Genomic DNA, 14761 nt, shown 5'->3' on the forward strand with positions numbered 1-14761 from the left:
TTTAAATAACAAAATTGTTGAAAATATTTACAAAACATACAAAAATTTCAAAATCTAGATAGACAATGTTAGATCATGGAATCTTCTATATTTTATAAATATTTTGATTCATTTTACTATATTTGAAAAGAATCCAAAATAAAATGATCACTCTTTAAAAATACAAGAATATATTTATGAAATTAATTAAGTATAAGGATCAAAATGAACCAGAACTAAAATGAACAAAAAAGAAGAGTACACGTATCAAAATAATATTTAAATCTATAATTTATAACCATGGTATAATACATATTTTTGTTTTTAAAAGAATCCAAAAATTTCAAAACAAATAGTTTAACTATAGTTAATTAACACTTATATATATGTTCTAAAAACTAAAAGATTTTAGATTCAAAACATGCCACTCCAATTTATACTAAAAAAAACGTTTAATTTTGGTTTCATATGCAGTAAATACTAATGATTTTTGCTTGCAACTTCAATTTTAAAAAATAAAAGAAGAAATATAAATTATACCTTTAAACAGATTTTGGATTTGTATCAATTTAAAGATTAAACTAATAATAGTATCAATTTAAATTTATCCTATTATTACTATTAATACTGGTTGTATTAGTTTTAGTTTTAATTTTATATAATTGTATAACTTATTGAGATACTTTAGTCTAAACCAAAATTTATGATTAAAATTGATAATTATTAGTTAGTTTGAAAAGGGGATGGGAAGAAAATAAATTGAAATTTACATTAACAAAAATCGAGCCCCAGCTGTCTCACTCACTCTCCAACCTAAAGAGTTCTTCTTTCTTCTCTGTTCAAAGAATTCTACTTTTGCTTCTCAGTTCTCTACACTTGTAAGTATTTTCGGCTTTCTTTTTGTTTTTTGTTCCTAATTTTTACTCCCTGATCCTTTCAATTCCGTATCCATAAATTCTAGTTTTACTCTGATTCTTGAGTTGTTTCCTCTCCACGTTTGCTTACTTGATTCCTCGATTTCATCTTCGTTTCGACGCGATTTTTTCTATTTGATTTTGGTACTGCTTCAAATTCAACTTTCTGCAGTTACTGTCTTCTAATCCATCATTGGATATGCCATTTCAGAATATTCAAAATGGCTACTTTCGCCTCTATAATTTCCTTAGTCGGACTCTGGGTCTCTTTCTCTTTTGTGTCTGGCGCCGATGGCTCAATTGTGGGTCAATATACTCATTTGCGTGCTCTCTGTAGCTATTCTATCTTAGTATGTGGCATCTGGTGGTGTCTCACCTCCCTAAGAGTATGGACACTTGAGTTTGGCTAGTGTAAATTTGTATCCGACACATGTAGGACATTTGTTAGCTGTTAGTTACTAGTTGTACAAAGTCAATATAAGTCCAACATTTGTTAAACATGTATCAGACACTAGAAATTGAACAAATTTTTAGAGCCGAATGCATCAAACTATTTTTTTTTTTTTTATCAATTATATAAATGTATTAGTTTATTAACTTTGAGTTTATTTTTTTTTATTAAAAATGACATATATTTTGACGAATGCGTCCTTGCCATTTTTTTTTTAACAAATGATGTGTTAGTGTGTTTGTGTTGTGCCGTGTCTTGTATCTTCATCCATGCTTCTTGTATCAATATTATTATCCCTTACAGTAAGAAGTCTACTAACTGCAATCTGACTTTCTACATTAAGACAAAAATGGGTGGGAGCGCTATAGAGGAAGATTGGGAGCTAGACCTTACTTCCCCAACTAATGGAAGAAGTGCTCGAACTGTGGTTTTAGTCGGTCGTACGGGTAACGGAAAAAGTGCTACTGGCAACAGTATTCTTGGAAGGAAGGCATTTAAGTCGAGGGCATGTTCTTCTGGTGTTACAGTCACTTCTGAGTTGCAGACAACTGTACTGAGTGACGGCCAAGAGATAGATGTTATTGACACGCCTGGTATGATTGAGCTAACTGATGGGCACACCACTTAGTTCCAAAGGAAAATGTATGACTATCTAAAACAACCTTCATTTTCAATGTTGCAGGGATGTTTGACTTTTCTGCTGGATCAGATTTTGTTGGCAAGGAAATTGTCAAATGTATTGATATGGCCAAGGATGGTATTCATGCTGTTCTTGTAGTTTTTTCAGTCAGGACTCGCTTTTCTCTGGAAGAAGAGGCTGCACTTCGCAGCTTGCAAACTTTGTTTGGTAGCAAAATTGTCAACTACATGATTGTAGTTTTTACTGGGGGTGATGAACTTGAAGAAAATGAGGAGACATTGGAAGATTACTTAGGTCGTTCATGCCCTGATCCGTTAAAGGTTGCTTTTTTGTAGCTCGCACTAAGTTATTCCTTTTCTAGGATGTATCTATTGTTTCTTTTAAATTTTAAAGGTCATAAAGTCTCAATCATTTACTCCATTTCATGTTTGTTGTAAAAATTTATTACTACCAACTACTGATTTATCTTATCGTTACAATGGTTGCAGGATATCCTTGCCTTGTGTCAAAACCGATGTGTGCTTTTTGACAACAAGACTAAGGACGAAGGGAGGAAGGTTGGACAAGTTCAACAACTTCTCTCCCTTGTTAATGGTATTGTAATGCAGAACGGTGGACAACCCTATTCAGATGAGTTATTTTCTGAACTGAAGGTACACTACTAAACCACATAGATTTCTTTTCAATTGTTTTCAGGACAAATACCCTGTTAACAAATTAATCTTCTAGGCAGGAGCTATGAAACTTCGTGATCAACAAAAAGAGGTTGATTCTCTTGAAGGCTACACCAGACAGGAGTTGAAGGAGTTGAAGGAGCAGATGCACCGTTCATATGATGAGCAGTTGAAAAGAATTACAGAGATGGTAATTTGAAGTCCTATTGTTTTTCAGTTAATTATGAATGTAATATTATTTTGCTGCCATGATTTTTGTTTTTCAAAGAATCGAACTTCTTTTGAAAAATTGAAAGAATATGTTACAAGGACTCAAAAAAGGAACTTTCATTGAAGGAACGAGAATTAACAAAAAGGAGACGTATAATTGCAAAAGGATTTTGTTACTGACACCTAGAATGAAACATAGAACCTAGCAAATGATCAAACATCACAAAGACCATTCTGCGTACCAAGGCTCTGTTGTTTCTTCCAAAAAATGACTCAAACTCCAGCTTGCCAATGTGTTGTTTTTTCTAGACTTTAACAATAGGAAAATGCAGATATTATTATTATTATTATTTTTAATCTGAGAGTGATAAGATTCATAAGAAAGATTTCCATCTTGTCATGATAAGACTATGATTGACATTGTTGGCCATTTAATGTTGACAGATTAAAATTGTTGCTTTGCACAGATTGAATTTTAGATTATTCAAAATAAAATAATTATTGCTATCATATTATTACAAGGAAAATATTCTCTTTGTTTTTTTTTCTTTTCCAAAGATATAAAACTGTCATTGAGAAAAGTGAACAAGTGCATAAGGGCGTCAAAAGACATGCCAAAAAAAGGAGTTCTAAAACTAACTACAAAAAGAAAATCCAATCCAACGAAATGAAACCAGATCATAACTACAAAAAGGCCTAGTGATTGATGCCCACGAGGAGGTATTGCGCTGGCCCCTCACCACATTCCAACCCTGTTCCACAGCTTCTCCACATCTCTACAAATTCTATGGTTTCTCTTGAGCCAAACTCCCCATAAAATAGCATTGAAATCAACATGCTAGTTGCTACAAAAGTTTGTCCTTCTCCCAAAAAGGGAAACGGAACAACACCTCCTCATTAATCGCATATACATATAATCAGATCTGTTGTAGTAGTGAAATTCATCCCTCTCATTTTACAAAATTCGTGGAGCAATTTACCTTTCACATGCTAATTTAGTTTGACGAGATGGAGTTTATGGTCATGACTGTGATAGACCCCCTATCATTCATCAGTATAGTAGGAAAAAAAAAGGAAGAATTAATTAAATAGCACCTGTGAGAAGTAGGGCTTTAAGTGAGTTAGTTATAAATTTTAGTATAAATAGTAGTCTCGGCTAGGGGGAGAGGTGGTGAGGATTTGGAGTGAGAAGAGTCATCTGTTCATCCTTGCAAGATAGGATACAGAGAGGAGGGTCTGTTAATGAATTGAAATCTTCTCAATTCAGTTCATATTCATTTAATTTGTAATCGTTTGTAGCAATTCCTATTAATAAAGATTTCCTACTTAACACAAGAACAGGTCCCATCATACTGACAATAATTTTTCCTTTTTCTTAGGCCACAAGTGGCATACAGATATCCTTCACATGTTTAGAGAGAGCAAGAGAAGCATACCAGTGTTTAATTTAAAAAGAGTGTGTCATTATTGTGTGTGAAGTTTGAGTGTCTTGGTATTTTGACCAAATTGACAAATAGTACCTATTTTTTTTGTAGGTTGAGTCGAAGCTCAGAGAAACAACTATGAGACTTGAACAACAACTGGCAGAAGAACAAGCAGCAAGACTGAAAGCAGAAGAGAATGCACAACATGCTCAGAGAAAATCTAATGATGAAATCCGTCAACTCAGGGAGCATCTACAGAGAGCACAGGAAGAGCTTCGCAAGCGTGGTGAGTCGTCTAATTGTGCCATCCTTTGATGAGAATTTGGTGTTAAGATTTACTGCAGTAAATATTATCTTCAAGAGTTCTTAAATAGTATATTTCCCTTCCTTCCCCCACTGTGGTGCCTCTTTCGGAGGTTTACGTTGACGGTGAAACTGATTAAATGATGCCTAATGTCTATAATTCTAGGGCCCTTTTATTACCATACATTTCTGATTGCATTTAACTTCTGTCTATATGAAAATTCCATTGCCTAATGAATGAGTGTTATGAGTATTTATTATTGGTCATGTAGCAACCCTTCAATGGACTGTTGAAGATTGATGCCGCAGTGTATCAATGTTCTGGAGAAGAGGATGATATGAGGTGTAGAACGGATGAAACGTGCTTATCAAGAGAGCCATTGAGCTCAAATGTCTTTGGCCAATATGGGTAGATTGGCTAAATACCGATAAACTTCCACCTGGTTCTCATAAAAAAACTCAATTTCCTGTCATTGCATATCCCTATCCCTTCGTCCAGCAAGAACGATACTCATATTTATATGAAACACGTGTGGATAAATTGGATATTTGTATTCTAATTCATGGTTCAAATTTATCTGGTCATTGAGTCCATGCTTGCTTCTACTATTCTCAGCCCAGTGGAACAAAACAAAACATAAGAGAAAGTCAGGAACTTGTATAATCCACTTCATCGCATAATACATCTGGAATGGAAATGTAATCACCAAATTACACAAAGACCAACTATTTATTTAAAGAAGCTAAATGGAAGTCACTCCAAATGAGAATTGCTATTCTTCCAGAAAGGGATAGTCTGTGTAACCAACAACTGGATCTGATAAGTAAAAAGTTTTCCTATTGTACTTGTTGAGTGGAGCATCTATCTCGAATCTCCTTGGCAAGTCTGGATTTGCCAAGAACCATCGTCCATATGCAATGAGATCGGCTTGATTTTCAGCAATGGCTCTGATTCCGTCTTCCCTATCGTACCCCCCAGCAGCTATGAATGTACCCTTGAATACCTTTCTCATTGGTAAGAGGCTACGAGGACACTCACTCTCCTCAGGAACACTTTCCATACGTGGCTCCACCATGTGGCAGTACAAAATTCCATATTTGTTCAAACTCTCCACCATGTAGAGTCCCAAAGCATTTGGATTCGAGTCTCCTGCCTCCATCAAATCTGCAAATGGTGATAGTCTTATCCCAACTCTGTCTCCACCTATCTCATTTACAACAGCTTCAACTACTTCTAGAGCAAATCTGCAACGGTTTTCTAGAGACCCTCCGTATTGGTCTGTTCGATCATTCACGTGATCTTTCATGAATTGTTCAATGAGATAACCGTGAGCTCCATGGATTTCAACTCCATCAAAACCTGTATATTCATTCAACTGCCACTATCAGTGTTGAGTAGAAGAAGTGTAGCCCCAGTTGGAGTTGTTCACCCAAAAATACATAAATTCAACAAGTGGAACATAAAATCAGGCTTAAAAGCATAAACAGTTTTGGTTAGCTAACTCATCACTTTTCCAAACTCATGCCTTGCGGACTTGTCTTATCGAGTAAAACAAATGTGTGGTTCTTGATGAATTCTTAGTCTTAATCATTAATCACGAAAGGAGCTTAATATTCACTCCTGGCAGGACTTCAGTTAGTTTTCTGAAAATAGGACTTACCAGCTTCAATGGCATTCCTGGCTGCAAGTCTAAAATCATTAACAATTTCAGGGATTTCATCTGTTCTTAGACGTCTTGGAGGACTAAAATATTCAATATCACCATTAGCCTCAACTTGCGGGGACAGTGGCTTGTCTGTTGATGAGATTGGGGCTTGTCCATTTGGTTTAGAACCTACAAAAGATATATATAGCCAAAATGAACGCTTATTGAGTTCACCACTTTGGAAAATCATAAAATCAACTGCTTGTTGTGGATAATAACCAAATCCATTCCTACGACCGTTGCATTTTCCAAGCAAAATACTCATTGATGTCACAAACGTCTGACTTTTTGGTCGATGATACAATAGGTTTTGGAGTTAAAAGTTGATATTTGACAAGTTCAAGTAAGAAAACTTGGTTCTAATATTGTATGGACTAGTCTTTAATGTTGAAAAAGAGAACACACCTGAATCTGAAACCCTCCCTACGTGCCATATCTGACAAAAGAATACACCACCTTTGCTATGAACAGCATCTACAATTGGTTTCCATCCTTCAACTTGCTCTTTTGTCCATATCCCAGGTGTATTTGGATATCTTAGATATTAGAAGACAAACAGATTAGTGAAAGTAAACTCAAGAAAATGCTGTTCTTAGAAAGTTTAGCTCAAGAGGCTCTTTGTGTTTGGGAAGAAAAGGAAGATGTTTACCCTTGGGCACTTTCAGAAACCCCAGTCGCCTCAGCTATTAAGAAACCCCCTTTACTGGTTCTCTGGGAGTAATACAAGATTGCATGTTCCTGAGGAACATTGTTGTAAGATCTGTGCCTTGTCAATGGAGCCAATACAATTCTGAAGAAATTTTTTTATCACCATCAGGAAAAATATAAGCAAGACCAGGGACTGAAGATGACATATGGTAAACTTATGAGCCACAATCTGACTTTGGATAATATATACTTGAAAGACAGGTAGATGGAAATGGTGAGAAATGGATAGATGGATAGAAGTACCTGTGAGAAAGATTAAACTTCCCCATCTTGTAAGGAGTGAGGAGAGGAATGGTGGGAGTTTGATCATTGTTGTTTTCACCCATTTCTATTGCTTTAACTTTAGTGTTTTCTTGGTGTGTTGATGTGTTCCTCTTCCTTTGCACAAAATTCAGATGGAAAGCGAGGATTAAGCTATTTATAGAACTGGTTAAATTACCAAAAGGTTGGAGTATATCTCCAAACCTTCACTTTTGGGTTTGATGGGTTTGTAAAGTTTCCATTTTGTGTGTAAAGTTTCTATTGCTTAAAATATTTTTAGAACTTTATCGATTTACTACATAAAATGTCATCTGTTATGATCCTCTGAACTTTTAATTTGTATATATACATATAAAATGATGATTATAAAACTAAATTTGAAACAAAAAGCCATGCACCCATGGATTTTTTTAAAAAATAATGCTGTTTAAATAATTAAAAAAGGATTGTTGTAAAAGTACTGTAAAAAATAAATAGGTGGTTAAGTTGTCGTATACCCGGTACACGATTAAATAAATTAAGTCGTGTACAAGTTAGCATCGAAGTTGTATACCCAGTAAACTACTTCATGACCTCGTCTGCAGTGGACTTACCACTAATGTTGTTTGACATGTAAAAAGTCATGGATCGGGTACACGAATTTCCTCCTCAACGTTTTCATTTAAATCCTTCTTTTTGTTTGTTTTTTTTTTTTTGTATGGTTATCTACTTTTGTTATTAGTTTGAAAAAAAAAACATTATTCTTGAAATTAGGCCCAGATGGTGAATGAAAAGTGAGTAAAGGAGAAAAGGCTAACGTTGAATTGTTATTGAGTGAATAAGATTCATAACTTTTGAAACAAAAATTTACTTTAATAAAGTTTTGCCTTTATAAAAGTTTAACCTTCTTCGCTTAACTTGTCATTGGATTTGTTTATTTATTGGTGTGACATTAATTTTATCTTACTTTTGGGGGAGAAAACTTTAGGAACGGTTTGATTCATGACTCAAAATTTGTTTTAGAACAATTTTTTTTTCATTGTACTTCAAAATTTTGAAATTTGAATCATTCAAAATTCAAAATTTGTATGTTTGAATGTGAATTTTGGAAATGTAACATTGTATAATAAATTCATAATTTAAAAAAAAAAAAATTCAAAAACAAAGAAAAATAATTTCATAAATCTACGTTTTGGGCATGCTCAACAAAACAACCGGTACATCTCAAAATTACTAGAATAATGTAACTTAAAATTCAACACATTTATAAAAAAAAAAATTGATGAGAACAAATATTTTAATTTCTGTCTACAAAATATGATATTCAAAGGTACTTGTACTTTTGCTTTTAACTCTACTTTAATTTTTCATTGATAACAGACCATGATTGCTTTGTTGATATCATGTATTTAAGTTCAATATACGAAACGAAGATATCTGTTAGTGAGTGATATGAGTTGTAAACTAATCTCACAATTTTTTTTATGTCCACCAATGTTGCTACATTTTTATGACCAAGTAAACAGATAATAAGTACACAACTTAAAATCAAACAATTTTATAAATAAAAAATGGGTGAAACAAATGTTTTTATTTATGATATTTAATAGACCACAATGAATTGAATCCAAGGCTAAAATTTCTACTGAACTTTTAGGCCAACTCATATTTGGTTTACTTTCAAAATATTACTTTTTTATCTAGTCTGATTTCAAGATACTACAATTTTATCCTCAAAATTTCACCAACCTAGTAGTTTTTAGTTTTTGTGTTGCTTTTTATTAGTTAATTAAAAAAAAAAAGTAATTAGCTAATCACCATTAATTTTCACACGTCACTGTTAAAATTAATTTTAAAAAATTTCCATCACCCAAAAACACAAACCTAAAAATGTAAACTTTGAAAACATAAAATATATACACACGCAAATAGAAACCAAAAAATTCATGATTAAAGTAAAATTAAATTTAAAAATTTTATAGACTAAACCAAAGTTTAGACTCAAATGATTTATATTTTCTCTCATATAAATTGCTTCAATGTAACAAAATAAGCTTGATATGAAACCCATTCACAAACTCCATTCATTCATTGTTCACAAGAGTGAAAAAAACTAACATAAACTAACTAATTTGTTGTAGTGACTGATATTTTTCTTTTGTTAAATTAAAACTTTGGTATTATGAATTAATTTTACTAAACATGGTATCATACTATTGATTATTATAGAGTGATTAGGGTGATCATGGGTCGATCAAAATCAGTTTTTCAACCAAATTGTTACTAAACCAACTGCATGAGTGTGGTAAATGTTCAAATCAACCTCAACCATGAATGCATCAAATATCTTTATAAAATTTCTCAATTTTGAACTTTCTCAAGCAGAAATGAAAGGGACGACCTCTCTCTATCTTCAATTAAGGGTAATTACCACATGTTCTCAAATAAATAGAAAAGGTCAACGCTGTATTGTCTACAAGTAAAGGTTTATCTCTATTGCTAATATAATGACATGCATGAGGTCACATGATCTAGTTGATTAAGTTGGTCCAATCAATTTAGTACGGTGTCCTCCAGTAGAGACAAAATTACTTTTAATATTAAGAAGAAAAATGTATTTTCATTTGAACAATTTTTTTATAAAATTACTTCAACTAAAATAAGTTATAAAAATTATTTTGAGTAGTTGACAAATATTTCAATTATATTAAAAAATAAAAATTCAATAAATAAAAACAAATGGTGGTGTCAAATTTTGAGAATTTTTAATGGGAATGGATGGTGAAATTATTCAGTCCCATATAATATGTATATAATATAAATTGTGCTTCAAAACTCAATATAATAATTAACTTATGAAATAGTAGGAGAATTTTGTGTTTTGGATGGTCCAATATGCTGTGTGTCCCTATAATTAAACAAATGCAAACAACCTTATTTAAAGTGCTAATACCGTACACTTATAATATACACAAACTTACTCCCTCACCACTTTTTCATAATTAATAGTGTTCTTATTTACATTACGTGTGTATCTTTCTTTCTTTTTTCTCACTAATTTTGTGCTAAGCTAAGATTTTAATATGGTTTGAGAATTTTGATATGAAGTAGGAGTAGATTGAGAAAAAAAAAAAAAAAAAAAAAAAAAAAAAACCTCTTGGAGTAGTCAAACCAACAATCTTCATACATATATGTATTATGTTGAAATATCAAATTAAATTGGTGTAACCACAAGTCACACATATGTACTAGTTGATGGGTTTAATAATGATAACTTATTTTAGAAAGTAAAGATTTCATATAAATGAAAGTAAAATACTTATTTAATATTGTCATTATCATACATTGTAATAATTTATTAAGAAGTCAATCCCAAGGGCGTGTAACGATGATAAACATTTTTAATTTTTTTTCTCTAGTTATAGCCTACAAGTTAGAAACAATAACAGTTTACATGTATATGTACTAAAAATATTGGATTTGAAGAAAAATTAGTGAAATAGGGTGGTTGTCAAAGTATTTATCAATTTGCGGTAGTTTTGAGGAGGATAATGTATTTTCAACACATGACCTCTATTCTTTTTAAAAAGCTATACATAGATTATGGTTTGAAAATGTTACCACCGAAGTAGAGTCAACCTGTGAATTGAAGTCTGCTGCACCTACCGTTGCCCGTGAAACACATGACTTGATAGTTGATAGGTCATGCACCAAGACCCATCCTCTTCCTCCATGGAAGACCCCTCCTTCTAGTTTTTAAATCCTTGCCCCCTTCTTCATTTCAGTCAAATTCTCATCTTCTTTCTCTCCCCAACTTCTTTATTTACCATTATTTTCACCCAAAACTTCTCCACAACTTCAACATAACATGTCAACCATCATCTACTATCTGAACCCGCATATGATTCATGGTATGTTATTTTATTTTCATTTAGACCAACCGACGAATATAGTTAATTCAAAATCTAAAATATTAGGCTATTAATACATATGAAGAGACTAATTTTGTGTAACTATATCAGCTACTCATGTAGTTAATTAGTACATGTACATGTTTGACGACCTTCTTAAGCATAATCAAATACTAAAACTTGGATTTCTTTATACTTATTATTTATTTATTTATTTATTTATAATGTAATATGTGATGTTTCAGATTTTTTAGGAGCTTACTTGCAAAAACGTAATGGACAATTTGTTCAATTTTGTAAGAACGGTCAAGACATATAGCGAATCATCAGTTTTCTCATATGTTTTCATATTAGGGAGTGACATTATACTGATACAGTGATCAAACACTTCAATTTTAAATAAGATATCCTATCAAAATGCAATACTAAGTCACTTCTACACAACATTGACTTGAGAAATACAGATTGACTAAACAAGGTCGCACATTTGATAATGCAATAGCAATAATCTCAATGAAGATTTATTGCAATGGGAGCTTTGATTCAGTAAATCGACTGAGACGTGACTCAAGAATACATCAATTGATATACTAATATTACAAAACCTCTACATCACTCGACCGAGTGCAATTGTGGGTCATCTGGTACATATTTAAATATCATATAATTATTTTAAATTATATACTTTTTTTTTTTTTTTTTGCAATTCAGAGAGATCGAAGAACGTTAGGCTTCGTGAGGTTGTAGATGATCAACAATAGGTTCTTAATATATCCAGTAATAGTGAGAGATACATGGAGGAGCTACATTATATGTATAACGTACCTATTGTACCTCCACCGGTTCATAGGGGATGTGCTCGAGTGGAAGAAGCTAAACTCGATTAGGTTTACTATAATGTGGAAGAAGTGTCTTCTATGACACATACCCAAAGTCAAACTAGTTATGGTAGTCCAATGACGATGATGTTAGTATTTGGCCCATGGTATTATGATTCAAGGGGTTTGTACATGATATTTTGATTGAGGAGTCAGTCCATCTTCTTCATACATGTGGTTGTCGGTCCATCAACTTCATACATACATGGACACAAACAGGGTCATGGAGAACATAATGAATATCTATACTATGAACCATTTATAGAAGTATATCAGATCCACAAGAGTACCAACAAGAACCCGAGAATCAAGATGATCAACAAGAGCCATATATAGTTCAAAGTTGACGATGATAATCAGCTTGAAATCGACGACATTCGGGTTGTGAGACACATTGATTTTTTTTTTCAAAATTGATGTAAAACATTGATACATACATTTTAATTTAGATTTAATTTTTTATTTATGAATCATTTAAAAAAAAATGGTTCAACAGCCGTGTTCTTTTTTAATTATTAAAAACTATAATTATAAATTTTCATAATTAAAAACAAATGGAAAATAATTGAAAATTTCGTAAAGATTTATTAGTTACAAATTAAAAAATAGGAAAATTGAAAAAACAGGTCAAGGTAAGAATAGAATGCATAAGTCAGGTTTTCAATCCATCTCTTATAGAGAGAGAGTATATCTCCTGGGTTTAAAGATAGGTCATGGATTGAACGTATGACATAGGGGAGAGTGTAACAATAACATAGAAGATGTACCACACTTCTCTCAATATTTTGCAAATTAAAGTACCATATTTCTCTAAGTTTTTTAATAAAGAACAATAGTAATCTAAATTTCTCCTTGAATTCATATCATTAATTTTTTTTATTCCAAATAGAAAGGATAAATGTGAAATTTGATAACAAACTATTCTTAAAAAAAACTTATTGAAAATGATAAATATGCTGAAAATATAGTAAAATATAAGATTCTATCAACGATAACATTGATTATTTGATATAATTCAATCAAGATCGGTTAAATACACTGATAAATTATAAAAATTTGTAAATTTTTTTTTTTTGTAAATAGTTGGGTTGATTAGGGTATTTTTGAAAATTTTGTGTTAGAAATTTTGTAAAACTATGGCTGGTGTGGAAAATGGGTTTTAAATTTTATTGAAATGCGGATATTTTTGTTTTCTATTATTTTGTAAAAGGAATTTATAATACATAATAAACTAAACATCGTACTGTTGACAAAATTTAAAAATAATTCGTTCTTTTGAACCCAAATAAATTTATTTGTGTCAGCAAAAATGAGGATATGCACATGCATGCTAATGCCTCAGCAGAAATTTGTTAAAACTTATTAAATAAATATTTATACAATAAATAAATATTTATTCACGTAAACCTTTTATTATAGTTTTATAAAATTGATAAATTTGAGACACGGTACTTCTACCAACATCAACGTTTTAAAGGTTTGAGCTATGATGGTAGTCCAAATGAGAAAGTATTTGGTTAGTTAGATTTTCATTTGAAGATAGTAATAATGAATAATTTATATTGTTTATACACTAAAAATGAACCGACCTTTTGGTATTTGTATATAAAAATCCATAATAAGACATCGTCGCAATATATTATTGTTTTCAAGATCCATATTTGATGAGGTAGAGACAAACATTGGTTGGATTATAGTCCAAATTAATTTTATAATATATAATGAAATTTAGGCCCTGTCTCCAATGAGATGTGTCACCATGTTACTTTTTAAAATAAAGCCCTCCAAATATTATTTTACAACAAATATTAAAATATTTGTAGAAAATAAATTGTTTTTATTTTATAGAGGCACCCTTGTTTCAATGGGGAAGGAAATAGACGAATGGAGATTTGATGATATATCTCCCACAAGTGTCGTCGTCCATCTGATCAAGTGGGGGCCTGAGGTTTGGAATTAAATGTTTTTGCCTTGTTTATATTATCTACAGTTTTATTTTCAATTAAAACAAATACGGTTTTCCTTATTTAATTTTTTTTTTATTATGTTGAAATTCTTGTGAGCATTGACGCATTACACACTCAAACCACTATTTAGGACATACAAATCTCACTCCCATATAACACCTTCCCCACACCTTACACGTCCCAACTCATAAGACGAGATCCATATCTAGCATTCATCACAAACACGTTAATCTGAACACTTTCTCTTTTCAAAAGTTGAAGTTCACGACGTCAAATTTACATCAAACAATCAAATTTTAACCGCTCAATTTATGTCGAGACGTTTTATCCTAAGCTTTCAAAATAACAAAACAGACCAATTCCAACCAAACAGAATATGAAAGAGATGTATAAATTAAAAAGGAAGAAAAAGCTTGGTATGAATGCATGTTAGAATTGTGATATAAAGAATCAAAGCAACTTGCCTGGAAAGGCAATAAGAAAACAAAGCAAGAACTTCTATTTGCAGAGCATGACAATTCAGACACACGAAGGTGTGACAATTGACAAGGACATCGACGACCATATATAATTGTTAATTACATATTACACATCTATTAAATCTAGTGGCTGAGATAAGATTAAACCCTAACAATAATAGGTTTGATACGTTGTTTTGTCAAACCTTATCTTTTCATTTAAACTCAATCTAGTGTGTATTATAATTCAAATAAAAAATTTGACCATATTGAGTCTCGTTAATAGATTTTATTGTAT

At 31.8% G+C, this 14761-nt stretch overlaps 2 protein-coding genes and 1 long non-coding RNA gene across 4 annotated transcripts; 2 read left to right on the top strand and 1 right to left on the bottom strand.

Moving 5' to 3' along the window:
* Window positions 1-716: 716 nt before the first annotated feature.
* Window positions 717-4829, top strand: LOC101209477 (immune-associated nucleotide-binding protein 9). 2 transcript variants are annotated; one of them, XM_004150105.3, is made up of 6 exons: window positions 717-857; window positions 1688-1937; window positions 2027-2304; window positions 2473-2637; window positions 2714-2848; window positions 4404-4829. In XM_004150105.3, exons 2-6 carry the CDS (start codon window positions 1694-1696, stop codon window positions 4605-4607), a joined length of 1026 nt encoding a protein of 341 aa, XP_004150153.1. In that variant the 5' UTR covers window positions 717-857; window positions 1688-1693; the 3' UTR covers window positions 4608-4829. The 2 variants fall into 2 exon arrangements, with proteins under 2 accessions (XP_004150153.1, XP_031742101.1); XM_031886241.1 differs by lacking the exon at window positions 717-857 and adding an exon at window positions 1022-1037.
* A 303-nt stretch (window positions 4830-5132) lies between these two features.
* On the bottom strand, window positions 5133-7553 carry LOC101209722 (12-oxophytodienoate reductase 2). Its single transcript, XM_004150106.3, has 5 exons — window positions 7253-7553; window positions 6951-7091; window positions 6707-6837; window positions 6257-6430; window positions 5133-5955 (listed from the first exon to the last, which is right to left on the bottom strand). Exons 1-5 carry the CDS (start codon window positions 7333-7335, stop codon window positions 5369-5371), a joined length of 1116 nt encoding a protein of 371 aa, XP_004150154.1. The 5' UTR covers window positions 7336-7553; the 3' UTR covers window positions 5133-5368.
* A 3454-nt stretch (window positions 7554-11007) lies between these two features.
* Window positions 11008-12504, top strand: LOC116404056. Its single transcript, XR_004216983.1, has 2 exons — window positions 11008-11160; window positions 11872-12504. It is a non-coding gene; the product is annotated as an uncharacterized LOC116404056 (long non-coding RNA).
* Window positions 12505-14761: the final 2257 nt, after the last annotated feature.

This window comes from Cucumis sativus, chromosome 5 (genome assembly GCF_000004075.3).
Source record: "Cucumis sativus cultivar 9930 chromosome 5, Cucumber_9930_V3, whole genome shotgun sequence".
Classification (NCBI taxonomy): Eukaryota; Viridiplantae; Streptophyta; class Magnoliopsida; order Cucurbitales; family Cucurbitaceae; genus Cucumis; species Cucumis sativus.

Bases quoted from the DNA above. Each gene is read 5' to 3' on its own strand.
- LOC101209477 (XM_004150105.3), top strand. From the start codon at position 1,694: ATGGGTGGGAGCGCTATAGAGGAAGATTGGGAGCTAGACCTTACTTCC. The intron at 1,938-2,026 runs GTATGATTGAGC...TCAATGTTGCAG, and splicing joins AGATGTTATTGACACGCCTG to GGATGTTTGACTTTTCTGCT. The intron at 2,638-2,713 runs GTACACTACTAA...TTAATCTTCTAG, and splicing joins AGTTATTTTCTGAACTGAAG to GCAGGAGCTATGAAACTTCG.
- LOC101209722 (XM_004150106.3), bottom strand. From the start codon at position 7,335: ATGGGTGAAAACAACAATGATCAAACTCCCACCATTCCTCTCCTCACT. The intron at 6,431-6,706 runs GTGTGTTCTCTT...TATCTTTTGTAG, and splicing joins AGGGAGGGTTTCAGATTCAG to GTTCTAAACCAAATGGACAA. The intron at 5,956-6,256 runs GTAAGTCCTATT...ATGAATATACAG, and splicing joins CAGGAATGCCATTGAAGCTG to GTTTTGATGGAGTTGAAATC.